This window comes from Rhipicephalus microplus, unplaced genomic scaffold (genome assembly GCF_043290135.1).
Source record: "Rhipicephalus microplus isolate Deutch F79 unplaced genomic scaffold, USDA_Rmic scaffold_14, whole genome shotgun sequence".
In the NCBI taxonomy this organism is placed as follows: domain Eukaryota; kingdom Metazoa; phylum Arthropoda; class Arachnida; order Ixodida; family Ixodidae; genus Rhipicephalus; species Rhipicephalus microplus.
In genome coordinates this window covers 16,428,589-16,447,430 of record NW_027464587.1, presented here as the reverse complement: position 1 = coordinate 16,447,430, position 18,842 = coordinate 16,428,589, and the positions used below count along the sequence as shown (strand labels likewise).

Below are 18,842 nucleotides of genomic sequence, written 5' to 3'. Positions count from 1 at the left end.
CAATAGGTATGATGTTGTGAGAGGAATATGGAAAGGGGTCATGGTTCCTGGGCTGACGTTCGGCAATGCGGTCTTGTTCATGAGATCAGAAGTTCAAGCAAGATTAGAAATTAAGCAACGTGGAATAGGTAGGCTTGCTTTAGGAGCTCACGGGAATACGCCAAATCAGGGAGTACAAGGTGACATGGGATGGACATCATTTGAGGGCAGGGAAGCTTGGAGCAAGATAAAATTTGAGAAGCGATTGAGAGAAATGGGGGAGGAGCTTTTGGCTAGGAAGGTATTTAGCTACTTGTACATGAAGAATGTTGATACAAAATGGCGGAAGCGAACCAGCAAATTGACTGGTAAATACTTGGAAAAAGAGCAGGGGGTCAAAGCAAAAAGAATTATCGCTCAATAAGAAGGAGAAGGAAGCTAAGACCGATATGTGGAGAATTGGCATGATTAAGAAGTCGGCTCTAGAGATCTATCAAACTTTTACGCAGGAAATAGCCAAGGAAAGGATCTATGATAATACTCGGAGTAGTTCTCTACTGTTTGAGGCCAGGACGTGAGTATTGCGAACAATGACATATCGGGCCAAATACGAAGGGGTAGACACGGTATGCAGTGCGTGTGGAGAGGAAGAAGAAACTGCCGAACACTTGATAATGTTCTGTAAAGGGCTAGCTTCACCCTGTAGTTCAGGTTAATGGCGCAGAGTTTTTCAAAGCACTGGTGTTTATGGACAGTGAGGGCAAAAAAGACTTTAAGCGGGTAGAATTAACTAGAAGGAGGTTATCTGATTGGTGGCTAAAGTCAAGGCACAAGTGAAAATTGAACCCTTCACTGCAAATTACGATTCCTCAACCTCACTATTTAAAGTAAAAAAATATAAATCTAGTTTTTTTGTTCATTAAGTATTACGGCTTGGTGGCGCAAGCCACCGCCTGATCTAAAGGGTACAGCCATACCCATTCATCTATCTATCTATCTACGCATCGATCTAAAGGGTGCAGCCACATCCATCCATCCAGTACTTCGTCTAGGCGGTCGTTAATTATTCTGTGGCTGTTTTCTACTTCGGTTGTTTAAAAAATGGAGGCCACGGCGACGTCGACGAGTTGTTCACCGATAAGCGACGAAGGAAAGCGAAGGGGTTCGCGCAAGGACGAAGACCTCGAGTACGACATCACTTTCCCGACAGCCGACAAGCAGCTCGCTCTGCCGACGAGTAAGGAGCCCGTCGTATACTTACTCGGCTGGGCTGGTTGCAAAGACAAGCACCTGGCCAAGTACGGTGCCATCTACGAAGATCAAGGGTGTGTTGATCATCCTCTCCGCGTGCCCTAATTTATCGCTGCCTAATCGAATGAGTTGCTTCTTACCCCCACTGTTGTTGTCACAGCGTTCATTTTAGGACGGCCAGGTAGGAAGTGCGCATTTTTCCGTGTGTGTTCAAGATAGTGCATCGTCGGTTCGTGTGGTCGAGCTCGATCATCAAGTTTTGTCGTCTCCTCGTGAACAGCGATTGTGAGTGGTGGCGTAGACTTCACGATTAAAGAAAAAAACTGACGTGTGGAAGTGGTGATCTCACAATGCATTGACCCGCCGGCGGCATGGACACTTCCACCCGCTGCGCCCTCGTCTGGCGGTTCTCTCCTGCTCTCGTCCTAGTCATCTGCCAACGAGCCCAGTTAGGCGCACTCTTCCTTCAGAACGCTCGCGCAGAATGTTTTCAAGTTAATTTACGTCCATCAACTCGAACATCTTCCATGACGTGAAGACAAAGCAACACACTGACCACGATTAAAAGCAAATAAAAGCAAGACGTTCCTTAATCGCGGTCAGTGTGCTGTTTTGATTGTCTCCATGTGTGTTCCTTACCAGACGGGTTTCTGTTCAAATATCGATTTCATCTAACGCCCCGCCTAACGCAGCTAACGCCCCGCCGTGGTGGTCTAGTGGTTAAGGCACTCGGCTGCTGACCCGCAGGTCGTGGGTTCAAATGCCGGCTGCGGCGGTTGCATTTCCGATGGAGGCGGAAATGTTGTAGGCCCGTGTTCTCAGATTTGGGTGCCCGTTAAAGAACCCAGGTAGTCGAAATTTCCGGAGTCCTCCACTACGGCGTCTCTCATAATCATATGGTGGTTTTAAGACGTTAAAACCCACAAAATCAATCATCTTCTCTAACCTAACACTATTTTACGGGTCCCAAACTATAATAGTTTGAATGGTAGACATAAAAAAGAAAGAATGAAGACTAGACTGGGCAACTACAAAACAGCTAGAACAAAACAAAAATGTTTCAAGGCGCTGTTGCGTTAGTGACTTCATTATATGTAGAAAAAGCAAAGGCACATTATATTAGGATTTTTCGTTGTTCCACCAAAATGTTCATAATGTTTCTAGCAGAGCAGCCCATAGTTAGAGTTAAGCAACTGTGGAACCGTCAATGTAATGTACACCCATTAAAGTGGTGGTGTTTGCACAGTGTTTGCATTCGTAGGCAGTCATGAATGGCCTTGACAGAGCTTTCTTCCTCATGTGTGTTCAGGTGCATCACGATTCGTTACATTGCTCCAGTCGAAGAGCTCTTCAAGCGAAGCTATGGCGGAGCATTGGAGGAACAGGCGTATGCACTGCTTGGCCTGCTGGAGGACTTCAAACTCGAAGAGCACCCGCTGTTCTTTCATGCGTTCAGCAATGGCGGAGCATTTGTCTACTCACTGTTGAATCGACACTTTAGGGACGATGTCCAGATCATGTCCAAGGTACGTTCCCTTGTATCTGCTTGCCTAGTAAATCTTGTACAACTGTACGCCTTATCATTTGTGGGAATCGAGGCTAGCCCGCCGCCTTTGCGCGGGCTTTGCCGCCTCTTTCTGCGTTCTTATGTCCTGACATGACTCTCCTCTCCTCCGCGGTCTGTCGCGCTGGGCGAGCCGGAGTGAAATTAACCCCTCTCACCCAATAGCGGATGTCGACTGTGGCACTGTGTGCGGAGTCTCTCGGGACGCTTCGCGCTCACGTCAGCGGCGAGAGAGAACCTCTCTTGGATGACAGAGGGTAAGCACGCATTTCTTTTCCGTCTGTCGGCTCCCTTTGTTTGGGGCTCATTCGGACTTCGTCAATGGCGCCTTGCACCCACGGTGAACGCTTACCTTTTGTCACCCCCCCCTTTCCAAACGCTAGGCCGAGGAGCGGTGCGATATCCTAGTGCGTGGTCATACTACCCCGACCCGTACCTCTCGGAAGCCAACGTGAGCAGAGTTTTGCGCTCGCTCAAGTGACCGGGTTCTTTGTCCCGGTGTCACCGTGAATCACTTTTGCCCACAGAGACGTGCTCGCGGCACCCTGTGTAGTACTTCTTCCCCGTGGCGTGGATAAGCCCATTTGCTTTCCCGCCTCGCCTTTTGCAACGGGCTCTGCATTACGCTTTTGGTGTTGTTTCAGGCAATAAAGCGTTGCGACCTTGAGCAGAACCGTGTTCTTGCCACGGCGACGGTTAACGCATGCCCTGCGGCTCGCTAAGACTGGACCCACACTAGTGGCCATACTTCTTCGGGATACATGTACACTACACATTATATTACCCCAAATGAGTAGATTGTGTAATTTGCAAGACATCGGTTGGGTTTGTAAGAAAGACGCCCTTATTTTCACCTCACACATGTGACTTAACATACAAATGAAACGTACAATTCAACGATTGTTATAGTGCAAGAACAGAATGACGATCACCTCACACATGTGACTTAACATACAAATGAAACGTACAATTCAACGATTGTTATAGTGCAAGAACAGAATGACGACAAAGAGACAAGAAGAAGATGAGCATTCGTCTTCTTCTTGTCCTTTTGTCATTGTTCTGTTCTCGTGCTGTAATAATCATCATGTCATACCAACTAGCCCAAACCGCTATGCTTATAAGTACAATTAGAGCTAGGATATGCATGCGATCGATCAGAAAAAAATGACTTGTATGGCAGCTCAGTGTGTATTGGGTGAATCGTGCAGCGGTGGGTAAATCACATTTGCAGCTGAGGAACCTTTGTGGAACACTCAACTGGTCATTCTCTTTCTTTGTGTCCCTGTTTGCATTGGCTGTTGAGCCATTACGGAATGAAAAATCTTGGTGCTCTACTCTACTGGTCGCTCTGTCGATTATTATTCTATTTGGCTGGTCAAAATTATGTGCACTAAGAAGGTTCAGCTGATTAGTTCAGAGCACCATATTGCATCTCTGAGGTGCTCTCACTTTGACCTCAGAGTTTATTTCACCAGGGAAATTCTGCATAGTCTGCAGGGACTAAAAGCTGCTCGAAGCAGGTTGACTTGGTCTCTGAAGACCCTTTACAATTAGCAGCATATGACGTTGACAGTACAAATGGGCTTGTAAAATCATACTTACGACAGAACAAGTTACAAATGAACACTTCCAAAACAAAATATATGATATTTGCCCCGACTAATAAGCCGCAAAACTGCAACGCGACTATTGTTTTTGATGACAGAATAATCGCGAAGGTTGAATGTCACAAAAATTTCTAGGCGTGTGGTTTCAAGAAGATCTGGCTTTGAACACACATGTGGACTAAATTGTAACAGAATTAAGTAAAACTGTTGGCTGCTTATACAGATTGAGTACTTTGGTTCTTTCTTGGCTGAAAATTTTGTTGTATTACGCACTATTTTACTCCCGACTAACTTAGTAGTGCATATTAATCTGGGCCACGACCACACAAAAAATTATAAAAAGCTGATTGCGCTGCAAAAAAGAGTCGTACGGGCATTTGAGGGTTATGGTGGACCTTTACAGAATTTTAGAACACAGCCTGTTTTTATCAAGTACTCTAGGCTGAAAGAAAATCAGGTGTACTATTACAAATTAATGCAACATATCAAGCAAAACAGGACACATTATATCACTGATGCACCTACCCACCCGCGTTATAGCTTTTGGCAACACCATCTAAAAACACCAAAAATAAGAACAAGTTATGGCAAACAGTTACAAAGTTACCAAGCACCTTCACTACTCCATAGAATACATGAATTTCACTACAAAGTTATGGAAGCGTCGAGTGAATCTTTTAAAACATTGCTCATTTCACAAAATATTGAGTGTGTCTGACAAAGCTGCTGTATGTATTTTCGATTTCCATGTCTTAATTGCAAATTTTAGTTGTTGACTTGGGCAAGATGACCTATCTGTGTAATATTTAACATTTTTTGTTGTTGTTTCTTTACAGACATACTGTGTTTATTCTCGCTTTCGCACTTTTTTGTACACATATTTTTTTAATTTCGTGACTATTCAGTGGAATGTGTCCGTAGAGTATACTTTGTTTTGACTTGTGCTATGTACGGCTTGCGTGCCGAACTGTCGTAGGAGCAGAAGTCTTTGTCAGGCCACATGGCCTTTAGCTTCTGCTTCCTTTCTGTTATAAACAGAAGAACTAAAGTCAATTCAATTCAATACGTAAACAAACATGAGTAATACCGTAAAAATTGCAGTTTGGATTACATCAAGTAATAGCACACACAGAGAGTCACAGTGAGATTTCGCATTTAAACGTTTAGTATAGCAGAAACAACTGTGTAATACAAGAAGGTTCAGAAAGTACAGAAATTTTACAGAATAACAATATCACGTAACGATCAAAGACAGAATAGAAAAATTCAGTATATGATAAGCTAAAGAGTCAAGACATAATAACGCAAGGGCTACAACATAGACAAAAAACAAAAAAATGTCACGCAACTGTCGGTGTGTAGCAGTAGTAACTTCGGTATATTCATTTAGGATGGATGGCAAATTATAGTGCAATGCTTGTAAGTTGTATGAGGTTTGGTAATGAGGAACAAACCACACTAAAGTATGTCGCATACGTATGGTAGCCTCATTAAGTTTTAGGTGGGATATAGTTTCTAGGTATTTTTTAAAAGTGTGAGAAAAGTAGAAAGCTTGTGAAACCCGGAAATTGTATAAGTGCTGAACCCGCATGGCAGTGTATTTTTGAAACACTGTTCTAGTTGAGGCCATGTAGGGAATGTCTGCAATATGTCGAAGAATCTTCTTTTGCAGAAGCAAGATTTTTAGTTTCTGTTTAGTTGTGGTGATCCAAACCAGGTTGAAGCAGTGGAAGTGGGATGTGAATAGTGCGTAGTATATTTGAAGCTTTATCTTTGTTTGTAGCAAGCATTGACATTGTAGTAATGCTCCAGTAGTTGATGACAGTCTCCCACACAGCTTTTCTACGTGCGAGTTCCAACTAAGGTGAGAGGAAAACTTAACTCAGAGTATTTTGTGTTCGCCTACGACAGTAATGTCTTGACCTTTAAATGAAATAATGTTTAATAGTCGGACTGCTTTACTTCTTGCATGGAATATAACAATTTTAGTTTTTGTTAGGTTTATCTTTAGTTTGTTTAGACTGGACCTTGTTGACAGCATTGACAGTGTGTTATTGCATTCAGAGACAAGATCACACATATTAGGCCCCGAAAATAGTATGGAGCTGTCGTCGGCAAGTACAGTGAAAGCTCGTTAATTCGAACTTTAATAATTCGAATTTATGGATAATTCGATCTGTAAGTTATGGCCATACAAGCCTATGAATAAAAAAGCCCGTTAATTTGAACGCAAGTAGGTTTCGCTACAGATAATTCGAACTACGTGCCACCGCGCCAGCGGTTTTGCTATTCACTCGATAGGGCGGCTGCCGATTTACGAGGCGGCGTTGACAGGGACGGAGAGAGAAACAAAGAGAAAAACTGGCACGTAGGCCATAGTGCAGAAAATAGCACCTTTTACTCTTCACTCCCACAATCTCTCTCTCGGCGGCTGCCTGCTCTTCGTCCTATGTAACCTCCAAGATTAGTTTTTTTTTTTAAGCACCTATCTCGGAGCCTTTGCAAATTTTGCGTAGCTGTCGCTGTTAGATGACAGATGGCATGACCAGCACACAGCAAATCACGTTTGAACATTGGACCGGAGTGAGCAGTTTGTGCAGTTCATTGTAGACAGCAACGGCAACCCTACCCATGACATTAAGGAGGCCTTGACAGGGCACCTGGAGGCTCTGTATGGTTAACGTGGGTGCACGAGGGACCTCCAAAGCGATGAAGGAGACCCCCAATGTGGTGAAGAGAGGACTGAACAGGGTTCCGCAGAGGAAGGAGCCCTAAAATGGGAATTTAGTCATATCTCTATAGACCGTGCTTTGTCCCATTTCCGAGCCCAAACAGCCTCGGGGCCAGATGGCATCCCATCTCGCTTACTTAAGTGCTTGGGGCAGTAGGCGAAAGAACAGGTAGCTGGCCTGTTCAGCGACATCGTTGCGGGAGCGGCCATTCCAGACGACTGGCATTGGGCAGAGTCTCACTCATTATCAAGCGAGGAGGAAGGGCAGGGAACTTTCAAGATTACCGACCACTCACAGTCAACAGCACCATGTACAGGCTCTTTACCTATGTGCTTAAAGGACTGGATCAGTGGCTGGGCTGAATCTAAAGGGCGGCTGACAGAACTGCAGAACGGTTTTTGCAGAGGTCGACGACATGAGGATAACCCTTTCGTCATCGCACAGTGTGCGGAGATCCCCAGAAAAGAAGGGCGTACGCTTCTATGCTGCTTCATGGATGTGGAGAAAGCTTACGACAGTGTCCCACATGAAATCCTGTTCACACGCCTGGAGACACTGGGAATGCCGAAAGAGCTGTTGGCAACAGTCATACACCTATACGCGGGCAATAGCGTCATTGCACACTTCGCCAATGTAGAGAGTCGGCCGGTAGGCATCTGCAGGGGTCTCCGTCAGGGATGTCCGCTTTCGCCGATTCGATATCTGCTATATGTGTCGGGCATAGAACAAGCATTGGTCGAGTCTGGCCTGGTGTTCCGTCTGAAGTATAGCACAAGCGGAATCGACAAAACTCGACGGCTGCCTGGCTTGACGTTTGCGGATGATATGGTCCTAATGGCAGAGACCAACGTGGACCTGCAGGCTCTCCTGGACATCTGTGTCCGAGAGATGACTGAGCTGGGACTACGCTTCAACACCAAGAAAACCAAGGCTGTATTGTTCGTGGGCAACATGGCTGAGGCGGCAGACCTCAAGCTAGGAGGTGAGAGCATCGCCACTGACACTGCCTATAAGTACTAAGGCGTGCTACTGTGTTCCGAGGACAGTATATATGGCCAGCAAGAAGTCCATGTCCGCCAAGTCGTACTGCGGGCACAGTGCATCCTTTGGCGCCACATATTGTGGGGCTGCAACCGCTTCATCGTGGTCCGGGAATTATGGAAACTCGTTCACGTCCCCTGCTTGACGTTCGCAAATGCAGTAGTCTGCATGACGGCAGCAACTAGGGAATAGTTAGAGCGGCGACAGCGAGAAGTAAGCCGCACGGCGCTCGCATGCCATGGAAGGATGGCAAATGAGGCAGTCCAGGGGGACATGGGCGGGTCCGGTTTTGAAGCTCGGGAGGCATCCAGCAAGCTAGGGTACCGGGGCCGCCTGCAATTTATGAGTCGAAACCGGTGGGCAGGGTGGGTATTTGAATATTTTTCGGCAACGCGCATTCGTACAACCTGGGTGAACGGGGTGTATCACCTGGAACAGAAGTACATAACCTTCACAGAACCTGTACAGGCTGAAACCGCAAGGCGATATACCTAGGAAGTGCGAGAGCGGGTTCGTGAGAAGAAGGAAATGTGGCGGCACGCAATGAGTGTCAAAGCCACCCTCGAACTATACCGAACCTACAAGGACACCGCCGACACAGTTTGTTTGTACGACAACGGCACCGGGAGCTCACTTCTTTTCGAGGCTCGCGCAGGCGCGCTCCAAACCCTTGCCTACAGAAGAACGTTCAACAACGTGGTGCTTTCGGTGTTGTGTCGCGGGTGTGGCAGTGCGGAGGAAACAATTTTGCGCACATTTTGCTCGAGTGAGGCCAAATAGGCCTCCCGGGGACGGAGCCATTGCACACAGCGCTGGGCTTTGCGGGTGAGGATGGTGTGATTAATCCACAAGCAGTGAAAGAGACGATGCGGCGTCTCGAGCGCTGGAGGGCAGTGGTTGTCTTGCAGCGAGCAAAAGCACTGGGTGGCGCAGTGCAGTGACAGTGTAGCAGTGGTTACGAGCTCGAGAGCGTGATTTTGTGTGTGGTTTTTTTTTTTTTTTGTCACCGATTTATATGTTAGGGTGCCACTACACCCACCCGCTAAAAAGGGAACAGCATAAAATTATCATCATCATTAAATCGGGTGCGTGGTAGCTTCGCCCAGCCTTCTCTGCAGTCTCTGGCTCGGGCGTGCGTCATACACCTCGGTTGTTGGTGCCGGGAGTAGCTGCGAACTGTCGCGATTCTTTGTGTTGGTGTTAGGCCTCGGCTAACGTTCTGTGGTACTGCCTGTAGTAGCTTCCCATCTGTCACGATTCTACTGCTGTGGCTTGATGGCATGTGCCTGTGGCAAAACCATGCCAAAACACTTGAGGAGAAAGCTGATATCTTGCGGGAAGTGGATGCCGGACTCTTGCCTAAGCGAAATATCGCAAAAAAGCATGGTATACCGAAAACGACGCTATCTACTTATATGAAAAATAAGAGGACTATAGAAGACGCCTTCCAGGCAAAAGCTGCGAGCAAAAGGAGGACGTTGTGGCCCACAAAGTATCCTGACCTCGAGAAAGCGCTTATCATTTGGATAAAGGAAATGCGTTCGCAGGACATACCACTGAGTGACCAAGTCATACTGGCAAAGACGGCGGACTTCGCCTTGCAGCTAGACTACGACGACTTCGCTGCTTCAGATGGGTGGTTGGACCGTTTTCGAGAGCATTACGACCTCGTTTTCCGTGCTTTGTCAGGTGAAATGAACACCGTCAACATGGAAACGTGTGGAGGTTGGTGCTCCGAGGTGCTTCAAGGCTACGTGGAGAAGTATTCTCCGCAGGACATATTTAATGCGTATATAACTGCCTTATTTTTCAAATTGCTGCTCATCAAGGCTATCACGTATAAAGGCGACAAGTGCACGGGAGGCAAGAAAAGTAAATAACGGATAACTGTGATGATTGCGGCGAACATGACCGGGACCAAGAAGTTGCCTTTGTTTGTGATTGGCAAATCAAGGAGTCCTCGTTGCTTCAAGAACATCCGGTCCCTCCCATCAGACTACGCGGCCAAAAAAAAGGCCTGGATGACGGGGAAATCCTTCACGCAGTGTCTGGGGAAGCCTGACAAGAAGCTTGAAGGCCACTTCTTGTGGACAACTGTTCGGCTAATAAAGTCAACGTTGAGACAAAGGCCATTGAGCTGACCTTTCTTCCAGCAAACACGACAGCGGTACTGCAGCCAATGGACAAGGGTATAATTATAAATTTAAAATCGTTTTATTGTTGTCATATGTTTGAACGAATTATTTTGTGTAATAATTGCCAAGTGACGCTCCTAAGTGCACTACACATGCTTGTGTGTGCTTGGGAGCAAGTGACAGCGCTTACGATAGCAAATTGCTTTCGCCACTGTGACTTCAGCATCGAAGCTCTGCAAGCTGACAAGCCACCAGTGCTCGAGCACGGCGTCACCGCCCCCATGGCGGACGTTTTGGAAGACGTGTGCTTTGCGGTCTACGTCGATGTAAACTCAAGTGCAGTGGTGTGTGGTGCACTCACGAATGGCGACATAAGTCAGGTGAGAAGTGCAGAACCTGTCGCTGCCAGTGACGATGATGAGGAGGAGGACGAAGCATCAGTGCGGCTCTCTGCTGCGGAATTCATGGCCGGATTGAATGCCGCCCGTCTTTTCTTAAGTTTTGACGAAGGCGGAGAAGAGGTCTTCCACCAAATTCACTTGCTGGCTGTCGCCTTTAAAGGAAGAAGGCAGATCACGATCACAGATTTTTTCAAAAAATAAATTGTTATGCCCTACTCTCAGTGTACTTTTGTTGTTCTTCACTTTCATTAGTTCGAACTTTTGTTAATTCGAACTGAGTCGACTTCTCCTTGCGGTTTGAATGAATGAGCTTTTACTGTATGACGAATTTTGCTTACTTATCAATATTTATGAGGTCACTAATATAAAAATCAAATAATAGGGATCCTAAAATGATTCCTTGTGGCACGCCTCTTGAAACAGAAAGAAATGGCGATTTAGAGTCCTGCAAACATACGTGTTGCTGGCGGTTATGCAAGATTTCAATAAATCTAATGGTTTCCTGTGCATAGCACATGGGAATACTACAATCCCTACCTGGCCTCAACTTGTCTGCAAGAATATGATGACTGAGCAAATCGAACACTTTGTAAAAGGCAATGAACAGGCCTAGCATGTAAAAAGATAAGAGTTAATTGAGAGTATCTTAGTAATCTGAGCTTCGCTGATGACATTGCCTTGATGAGTAACTCAGGGGTCGAATTACAGTTCATGATTACTGAACTGGACACGGAAAGCAGAAAGGTAGGTCTGAAAATCAATCTGCAGAAAACGAAAGTGATGTACAATAACCTCAAAAGAGAACAGCATTTCAAGATAGGTAATAGTGCACTTCAAGTTGTAAAAGACTGTCTACTTAGGGCAGGTAATAACCGCAGAGCCGAACCACGAGATTGAAGTAACTAGAAGAATAAGAATGAGGTGGAAGACATTTGGCAAGCACTCTCAAATTATGACAGGTAGATTGCCACTATCCCTCAAGAAGAAGGTATATAACAGCTGCATCTTGCCAGTACTTAGCTACGGAGCAGAGACCTGGAGATTTACAAAGAGGGTTCAGCTTAAATTGAGGATGACATAGCAAGCAATGGAAAGGAAAATGGTAGGGTAACCTTAAGAGTCAAGAAGAGAGCAGAGTGGATCAGGGAACAAACGGGGGTTAAGGATATCATAGTTGAAATCAAGAAGAGGAAATGGACATGGGCTGGGCATGTAGCCCGTAGACAGGATAACCGCTGGTCAATAAGGGTAACTAACTGGATTCCCAGAGAAGGCAAGTGGGTTAGGGGGAGACAGAAAGTTAGGTGGGGCAAATGAGATTAAGAAGTTTGTGGGTATATTATGGCAGCAGCAAGCAGAGGACCGAGTTGACTGGCGGAACACGGGAGAGGCCTTTGTCCTGCAGTGGGCGTAGTCAGGCTGATGATGATGATGTTGATGATGATAATTTCGTTCATTGTTAGTAGGGCTGTTTCACTTGACCTTCCTCTTTAAAACCCAAATTGTGCGTATGATACGATATGTTTGCTAAAAAGAAAAAGGTTATACGATTACACATTGTTTTTTCTAAACCTTTGGAAAAGACTGCGAGGACAGATATTGGTCTGTAGCTTTTCATGCACTGTTGGTCACCTCCTTTGTGTATTACAGAAACTCTTGCTTTCTTCATTTCTTCGGGGAAGGTAGCAGTAGCTAGTGCAAGGTTTAAAATATGCTTAACATAATGTTCTCATCTAGGGCCCTGCTGTTTGTGAGACTCATGAACAATCTAATGATTTCATTTTTATCGGTAGCAATAAAAACAAACTGTCACTAACGCTGTATTCCAAAAGTTGACTATGTGACATGCTTCTTCTTACAATCAGGCATGGCAGCATTCACAAAGTATGCAATAATGTGTTCAGCCAACACAGTGCCAGTAACATGTTGACCATCAACAAGAATACTTTCCGGAATGGTATGCTTCTTGTCAGGACCTTAAACGGAGCTCATTACCTTCCATGCAGCGTCTGGGTGTTTCCTTGTGATATAAGAGAAAATGGAATGATCATCAGTAATCTTAACACACTTAAGCTCACTGTTAAGCTTATTTCGTAGTGACTTGAATTATGTCAGCTGTAACGGGAATCGTCTGCGCAGAAGTTGACAATAAAGTTTATTTTTCTTTATTATCATATCCAAGTGCACACTGGTTACCCATAGTTTTCTTATCTTTTTTAGATTGTTTACAGGTTTTGAATGGAAAATGCTTAACGTAGATGCGCAGGAAGGTTTCAAGGAATCTGCAGTAAGCCTCATTTACGTCTTTTGTTCACGTGACATGTGACCAAACGCACTTATACTAATTTCATGCCCGAACAACTGCAAGGCTGCTTGAAATAAGTGCTGAATAACGAGAGGCTCAAACTTGCACTTTTTGCCATTAACAATGCAATGAAATGCAGCAAATACAGGGCAATGGTCACTTATACCTGATGCCTCATTTACGTCTTTTGTTCACGTGACATGTGACCAAACGCACTTACTAATTTCATGCCCGAACAACTGCAAGGCTGCTTGAAATAAGTGCTGAATAACGAGAGGCTCAAACTTGCACTTTTTGTCATTAACAATGCAATGAAATGCAGCAAATACAGGGCAATGGTCACTTATACCTGATGCTAATGTTCCCGCGTGCAGTACTGTGTTTGTCACGTTCGTGATATTTAAGTCAATTGCTGAAGCAGTATTGTCACGAGTGTTGCAGTACTAATTAAATTAATGAAAACAGTAAAGCTAAAGATTTGTTGAATATCCGCCACGTCGTATGTGCTCTCCAAAACGTTAATGTTGAAGTCACCGGCACAAACTAGATGAAACTTGTTTACTCAGGTATAATCTAGAAGATTTTCAAAAAGAAAAAAAAACATGTATGTGTTGCTGCGGGGAGGACTGTATGCAACAGTTATAAATTTTGTGTTTTCCTGCAGTGTCAGTATTTCATAGTCCTCAGTAGCTTTGCAAAAATCTGGTACTAACACATATCTTGGACCTTCTTTAACATAGATAGCAACGCCACCACCTCATTGTTGAGGCCTATTTAGAAAGAAGTTATTGTAACCAGGTAAACTTGGAGTGGTACCATCCATCCATCTTTGTACCATGTTTCCGTGAGCAGTATGGCAGAAAATCTCAAACTAAGTTCGGTGACAAAATCACATATTTTTTCGTGCTTTGAAGCAGCCAAGCATGTATTTATGTGCAAAACAGGAAAAAGATTTTTGCTGACTGGAGTAATATGACGCGGCAGGGCAAATTTGTGGTAATCTATCTTGACATGTTTTTTTGTTTCGTAGTAGCAACGAACATATTTAACCCTCAAACTAGTGAATTTTATCAAGGTCAGCATCGTCCGCGATCTGCAACACGGCAGCGTCATCAGACTGTCTCGCAAATATCATACCACCGAATGCTCACACAGACTTCCACTTGTGTTTACGCTTGCATCTTATAGATCTGATCACGCGACTTCTGTACCTTGCCTGTTTTCAACAGAACACGTGGTGATGCGTTTGCTTGTCAGGTCTTTGATTTCTCTGGTGAGTGGCTGCAAGTTAAGTTGGAACATGTATTTTCTGGCTCAAATGAAGAGCTTGCTCCGCATTGTAGCAATCCAAGTTAGAGAGCGGCGGTGCCCAACTAAATGTGCGATTAGACTTGAATTATCTCATCTGATATTTCATTTGCAAGTGAAAATAAATGTTAAGTATGCATTTCACTTACTTATTGCTTGTCTGTGCGTGTCTACAATAGCTAAAAAAATTAGAGTGCAAAAACAGCATCCTTTCTTTCAGTATACAGCACATGTCCAGAGTCTTTTTCTGTGTGTGTGTAGCTTTTCGTTTTCGTGCTGGTATTTTAGGTGCGAACTTGCTCTTAAAACCATAAACCATATTTTTTTAAAGTCAATAGAAATTGGAAGGGACTATTCATGAGATTATTTGATATCTTGTGTTCTTTAAAGTTCTGCCTTTCATTGCATGCAGAGGGTCCTTCTTAACGTACTGAATGATTGGAGACATAACGTATGTTTTGTACTTGCAATTGTGCGTTAATAAAAGAGACTGTGCCCACACAGCATCAGCGCTCTCGCAGTTATCTACTTTTGTTTTTTAGTTGTAATATTTGCAACTTTCACGTATTGTGGTGCGGCTGAGCAGTGGCCACCGGAACAGTTATCTACTTTTGTTTTTTAGTTGTAATATTTGCAACTTTCACGTATTATGGTGCCACTGAGCAGTGGCCACCGGAAGCTCTGTCAAGTTTATTGAAATTCGTGACCTGCTTTACACAGCAAATATTGCTGCTTTTATTGTTTTTGGTCATTTTGGGATATTATGAATAGTCTTGATAATAGCATGGCTTTTTGAGTTCCTCATTTGAACTCAAAGTGAAAAAACAAAAGGCAATAGATTATGTTTTGTGCACTTTATGCATTGCATGGTGGGGTGACAAAGTAAGCTTTCTTTTCAAGTTATTGCCACAAAAAGGCATCAGTGGTTCAACGGGCTAAACTTCACAGCTAACAAGATCTATGAATGTATGCGGCACCTGTTTTGTACCTGTGTGTACACATAACTTTAATGCGTGTACACGAAAAGACGTAACAGCAAACACTGCTCGATTGTGGCAGCACGCACATTTTTCGTGTCTTCTGGTGGGCAAGAGTGTTCTTATCACTCGGGACTCGGTTGGGTGGCGTCGACGCTGCGCGCAGGTGCAGAAGCAGTGTCGCACTGCACCGCCTTATCAGCCTCCCATACGGAGAGGTGCCCTCAGGTTTGAAAAGCATTGGGGACACGCACCTGGTGTCTAAAGCGTGTGATGTAGGGCGCAGGTCAAGGCGTTGGAGGCTGATCTGGTTTATTTATGGGAGGCGTGCCGGAGTTCGTAGTTTCCTTGGTATGGTGGCTTCAGACAATCGATGGAGATGCGAACGGGCGTAGAGAGGTCATTGTGGGACAGAGCCAGGCGACAAAGTCTGTAGGATCCAAGCTGGTGATGGCGGGAGTGGAAGCGGAGGGAAGTTCCCCAGGTAGGTGAAACGGCTGCCCGTAAACGAGTTCAAGCAGGCGTTGCCTGGAGGTCTGGTTTGAAGGTGGCACACAGACCAAGAGCGATGGCCGGCAGAGCCTCAAGCCAAATTGAGTTAGGGTGGCACGTGATGGCTGCCTTGAGCTGGCGGTCGAACCGCTCGATCATCTCATTGGCGCAGGGGTGGTAGCTGATAATCCACGAGCGTTCAAACCCAGTAAAAAGCTCGAGAAGCTTGAAGAGCTGGGACTCAAATTGTCGTCCTTGATCGGTGGTGACGCGACGAGGAATGCCGAAGTGGTAAATCCAGGCAGTGAAGAAGGCCGAGGGGATGTCTTCTGCGGTAATTTTTTAAAGTAGCAATACTTCAGGTCATCGAATGTACCGTTCGATGATGGTGAGGCAGTAGCGGTAAGGCCCGACCGGTGAAAGGGGGCCAATGATGCCGATGTGAACGTAAAGAGGTGGCCGTGGTTGAGAGGCATCGACGACTCGGTCGGCGATTTCTGCGAGTTGTTCCAGCAACAGGGTCGGCTGAACCTGGAGGATGGCCTGAGCGTGAAAGGGCAAACGGTCAAGCCACATGATTTGGAGGAGGGAGTCATCAACAGGCGTGCTGCCCGCGAGAACACGCATACCACTCATGAGCTGTAATGGCTTGCAGTCACCGAGCGCTTCGTGCTGAAAGAGTTGATGAACTATCTTGTGTTTTGAAGGTGCCGCCGAATAAGTTCTCTCTTCAAGTGCAGATAGCAGTCGTTGGCTGGGGGATTTGTGAGTATGTCGCAGAACTCAGCTGCGTAGCGAGAATCTAAGTGGGCGACGACGTAGTCATAGCGCGCCTGGTCCTGGGTGATACGTGCCAGGAAAAATTGCACCTCAACTTGCACGAATTACACGTCAGTTGACTCTGCCCAAAAGGGGGGGGAGCTACAAAGCGACGCGACAGATGTCCTTGTCGGCGGCAGTAGTGATGCTGCTCACTGGAGTAGAGCTCTGGGGGGCGTTGCCCGAGCGCGGCTGAGCAGTGTTGTTAAATGAGTGTGGTTCACGTTGGGTGCGTTGCTGCTGTTCAACGATTAGCTGTTGTTAGGCCTGCAGTTGCTCTTGTAGTTGTTCTAGTTAATGGCGAAGAGTGGTTAGGGCTTACTAGTCTGCCATGGCGGTGTGGTAAATTTGTTGTGCGGGTCACGAGATGTGTGTACACATAACTTTAACGCGTCCACACGAAGAGATGTAACAGCAACTACTGCTCGATTGCGGCAGCACACACAGTTTTTGCGTCTTCTGGTGGGGGAGAGTGTTCTTATCACCTGGCGCTCAGTTGGGTAGCGTCGACGCAGGCGCAGAGGCGGCGCTGCACTGTGCCGCCACATACCTATACTCTGTTTCAGTAGTTCTGTGCAGCACTGTGGAAGCTGCAGTCCTTCTTGACCAACCAAGAGGGTGAACACATTTAAATGTATCATTACACTCTCTGTCATCTGCAAGCAATGAGCACTGCTAACAGTGAGCTTGCGCAGTGTCAAAATTCCTTTCCTTTAACAGAAATAGTGCACCATTCGGCAACACATCGTCGTCAGAGTTGTAGAGCAGCTTTTCTTGATTGCAAGCTCGGTTTAAAAAAAAATGTAGCATCTAACCAAATATTGTGTCCTCAACCTGGCACCTCGAAAAATGGTGCCAGCTATTGAGGATTAGAAAAAAGCTCGAACTGCAACATCGAATTCTCTGTGTTGCATATCATTTCATAAGCACTGTGCAGTAGCGCGCCTGTTGCCATGTGTTTCAGTGCTAATTGTGTCTATGACTGCCTGGTTGCTGCGGTGTTTCCAGCAGCAAAAAGAAATTAAGCTTGTTTCTTTGCTCTCCTCGCAACTGTACCATGCTGTGTTCTTGGCTGCAGATACGAGGCGTGATTTTTGACAGTGGACCCGCTCGCGTCGGCTTCTGGCAGAGCGTCAGCGTCATGGCTACCTTCGTCAGAGGGCGTTCCCTGTTCCGCTACACCGTGGCTTTCTTTTGGGCGTTGGCCATGTGGTTGTACTCGGCATTGACCTCACTCGGCAACCTCGTTCTCGGCACTGGATTCCACCGATGCGAGAGCACGTACAATGCCCTGCTCGCCGAGAGCCCCCTGTGTCCACAGCTGTTCCTGTACTCGGAAAAGGACGCCATCTGCTCGCACCAGAGCATCCACGCATTTGCGGCCGCACGCCGTGCTAAAGGTGTTCCGGTGGAGGAAGTGTTCTGGCAGGACTCTCCACACGTGCAGCACTTTGTTCTCCACCGAAACCAGTACGTCACGAGCGTCACCGACTTTATGCGTCGCTGCCTCAATGGCACCATTCAAGTGTCATCGCCTATTGGCAAGCAAGTTCGCTGACGAATTCACTGATGAATTCACCTGTGGAAGGTCTATCCCCAGGGCCGTGTCGATCAGGCTTACTTGCACTGATGCTTTCATGTTTACTCGATGTGTTCTGTTACCCACTGCATCCAAAGATGTCCACTGCGTGCTTCCAGCCCTTCTTGATTTTCGCTGTCACATTTCCTACTTGCTCGATAAATTTGAGCACAACGAATGCCTGGGACATAAGTTTGACACTTAAGACTGCCTGCCGCAAAAGTTATGCTGTTGGCAGAAGTAAGAACCCGTGAATGCGTTTCATTTTCTGGCTTCATCGCATTGCACGATGCATCTGTGTGCAGCCTCATAGAAACACTTGGAGGCTCTGTCATGCATTTTGCAAGTTCACATTAAAACATTCGGTAGATAGAGCGGCCTGGAACCTCATTCGATGGCTGCCAGATCCACTGGAGAGAGAGAATTGTTTTTGGAAAGTGATGGTAATGCCCATGAACAAGTCACTACAAGTCAATTTAAGCAATATTTTTGTTTGTAATAATTAAATTTGTATGAATATCTGTTATTTTGAGTTCAAATTTATTTTTTGCATTTTGAGGGAACGCGAGTACAAGTGCTATTGCACGTCTTACTTGCCTGTAAATGAGAATGCAAACATGTGTTTCGGGAGCAGTAGCCGGAGCACATG

General features: G+C 45.8%; 1 protein-coding gene across 2 annotated transcripts; it reads left to right on the top strand.

Annotated features, from left to right (window-relative positions):
• Positions 1–994: 994 nt before the first annotated feature.
• LOC119181142 (transmembrane protein 53-B) lies at positions 995–18,555 on the top strand. Of its 2 annotated transcripts, none has more exons than XM_037432327.2 (3): positions 995–1,304; positions 2,540–2,756; positions 17,693–18,555. In XM_037432327.2, exons 1-3 carry the CDS (start codon positions 1,081–1,083, stop codon positions 18,170–18,172), a joined length of 921 nt encoding a protein of 306 aa, XP_037288224.2. In that variant the 5' UTR covers positions 995–1,080; the 3' UTR covers positions 18,173–18,555. The 2 variants fall into 2 exon arrangements, with proteins under 2 accessions (XP_037288224.2, XP_037288225.2); XM_037432328.2 differs by lacking the exon at positions 995–1,304 and adding an exon at positions 1,468–1,678.
• The last annotated feature ends 287 nt before the right edge of the window (positions 18,556–18,842 follow it).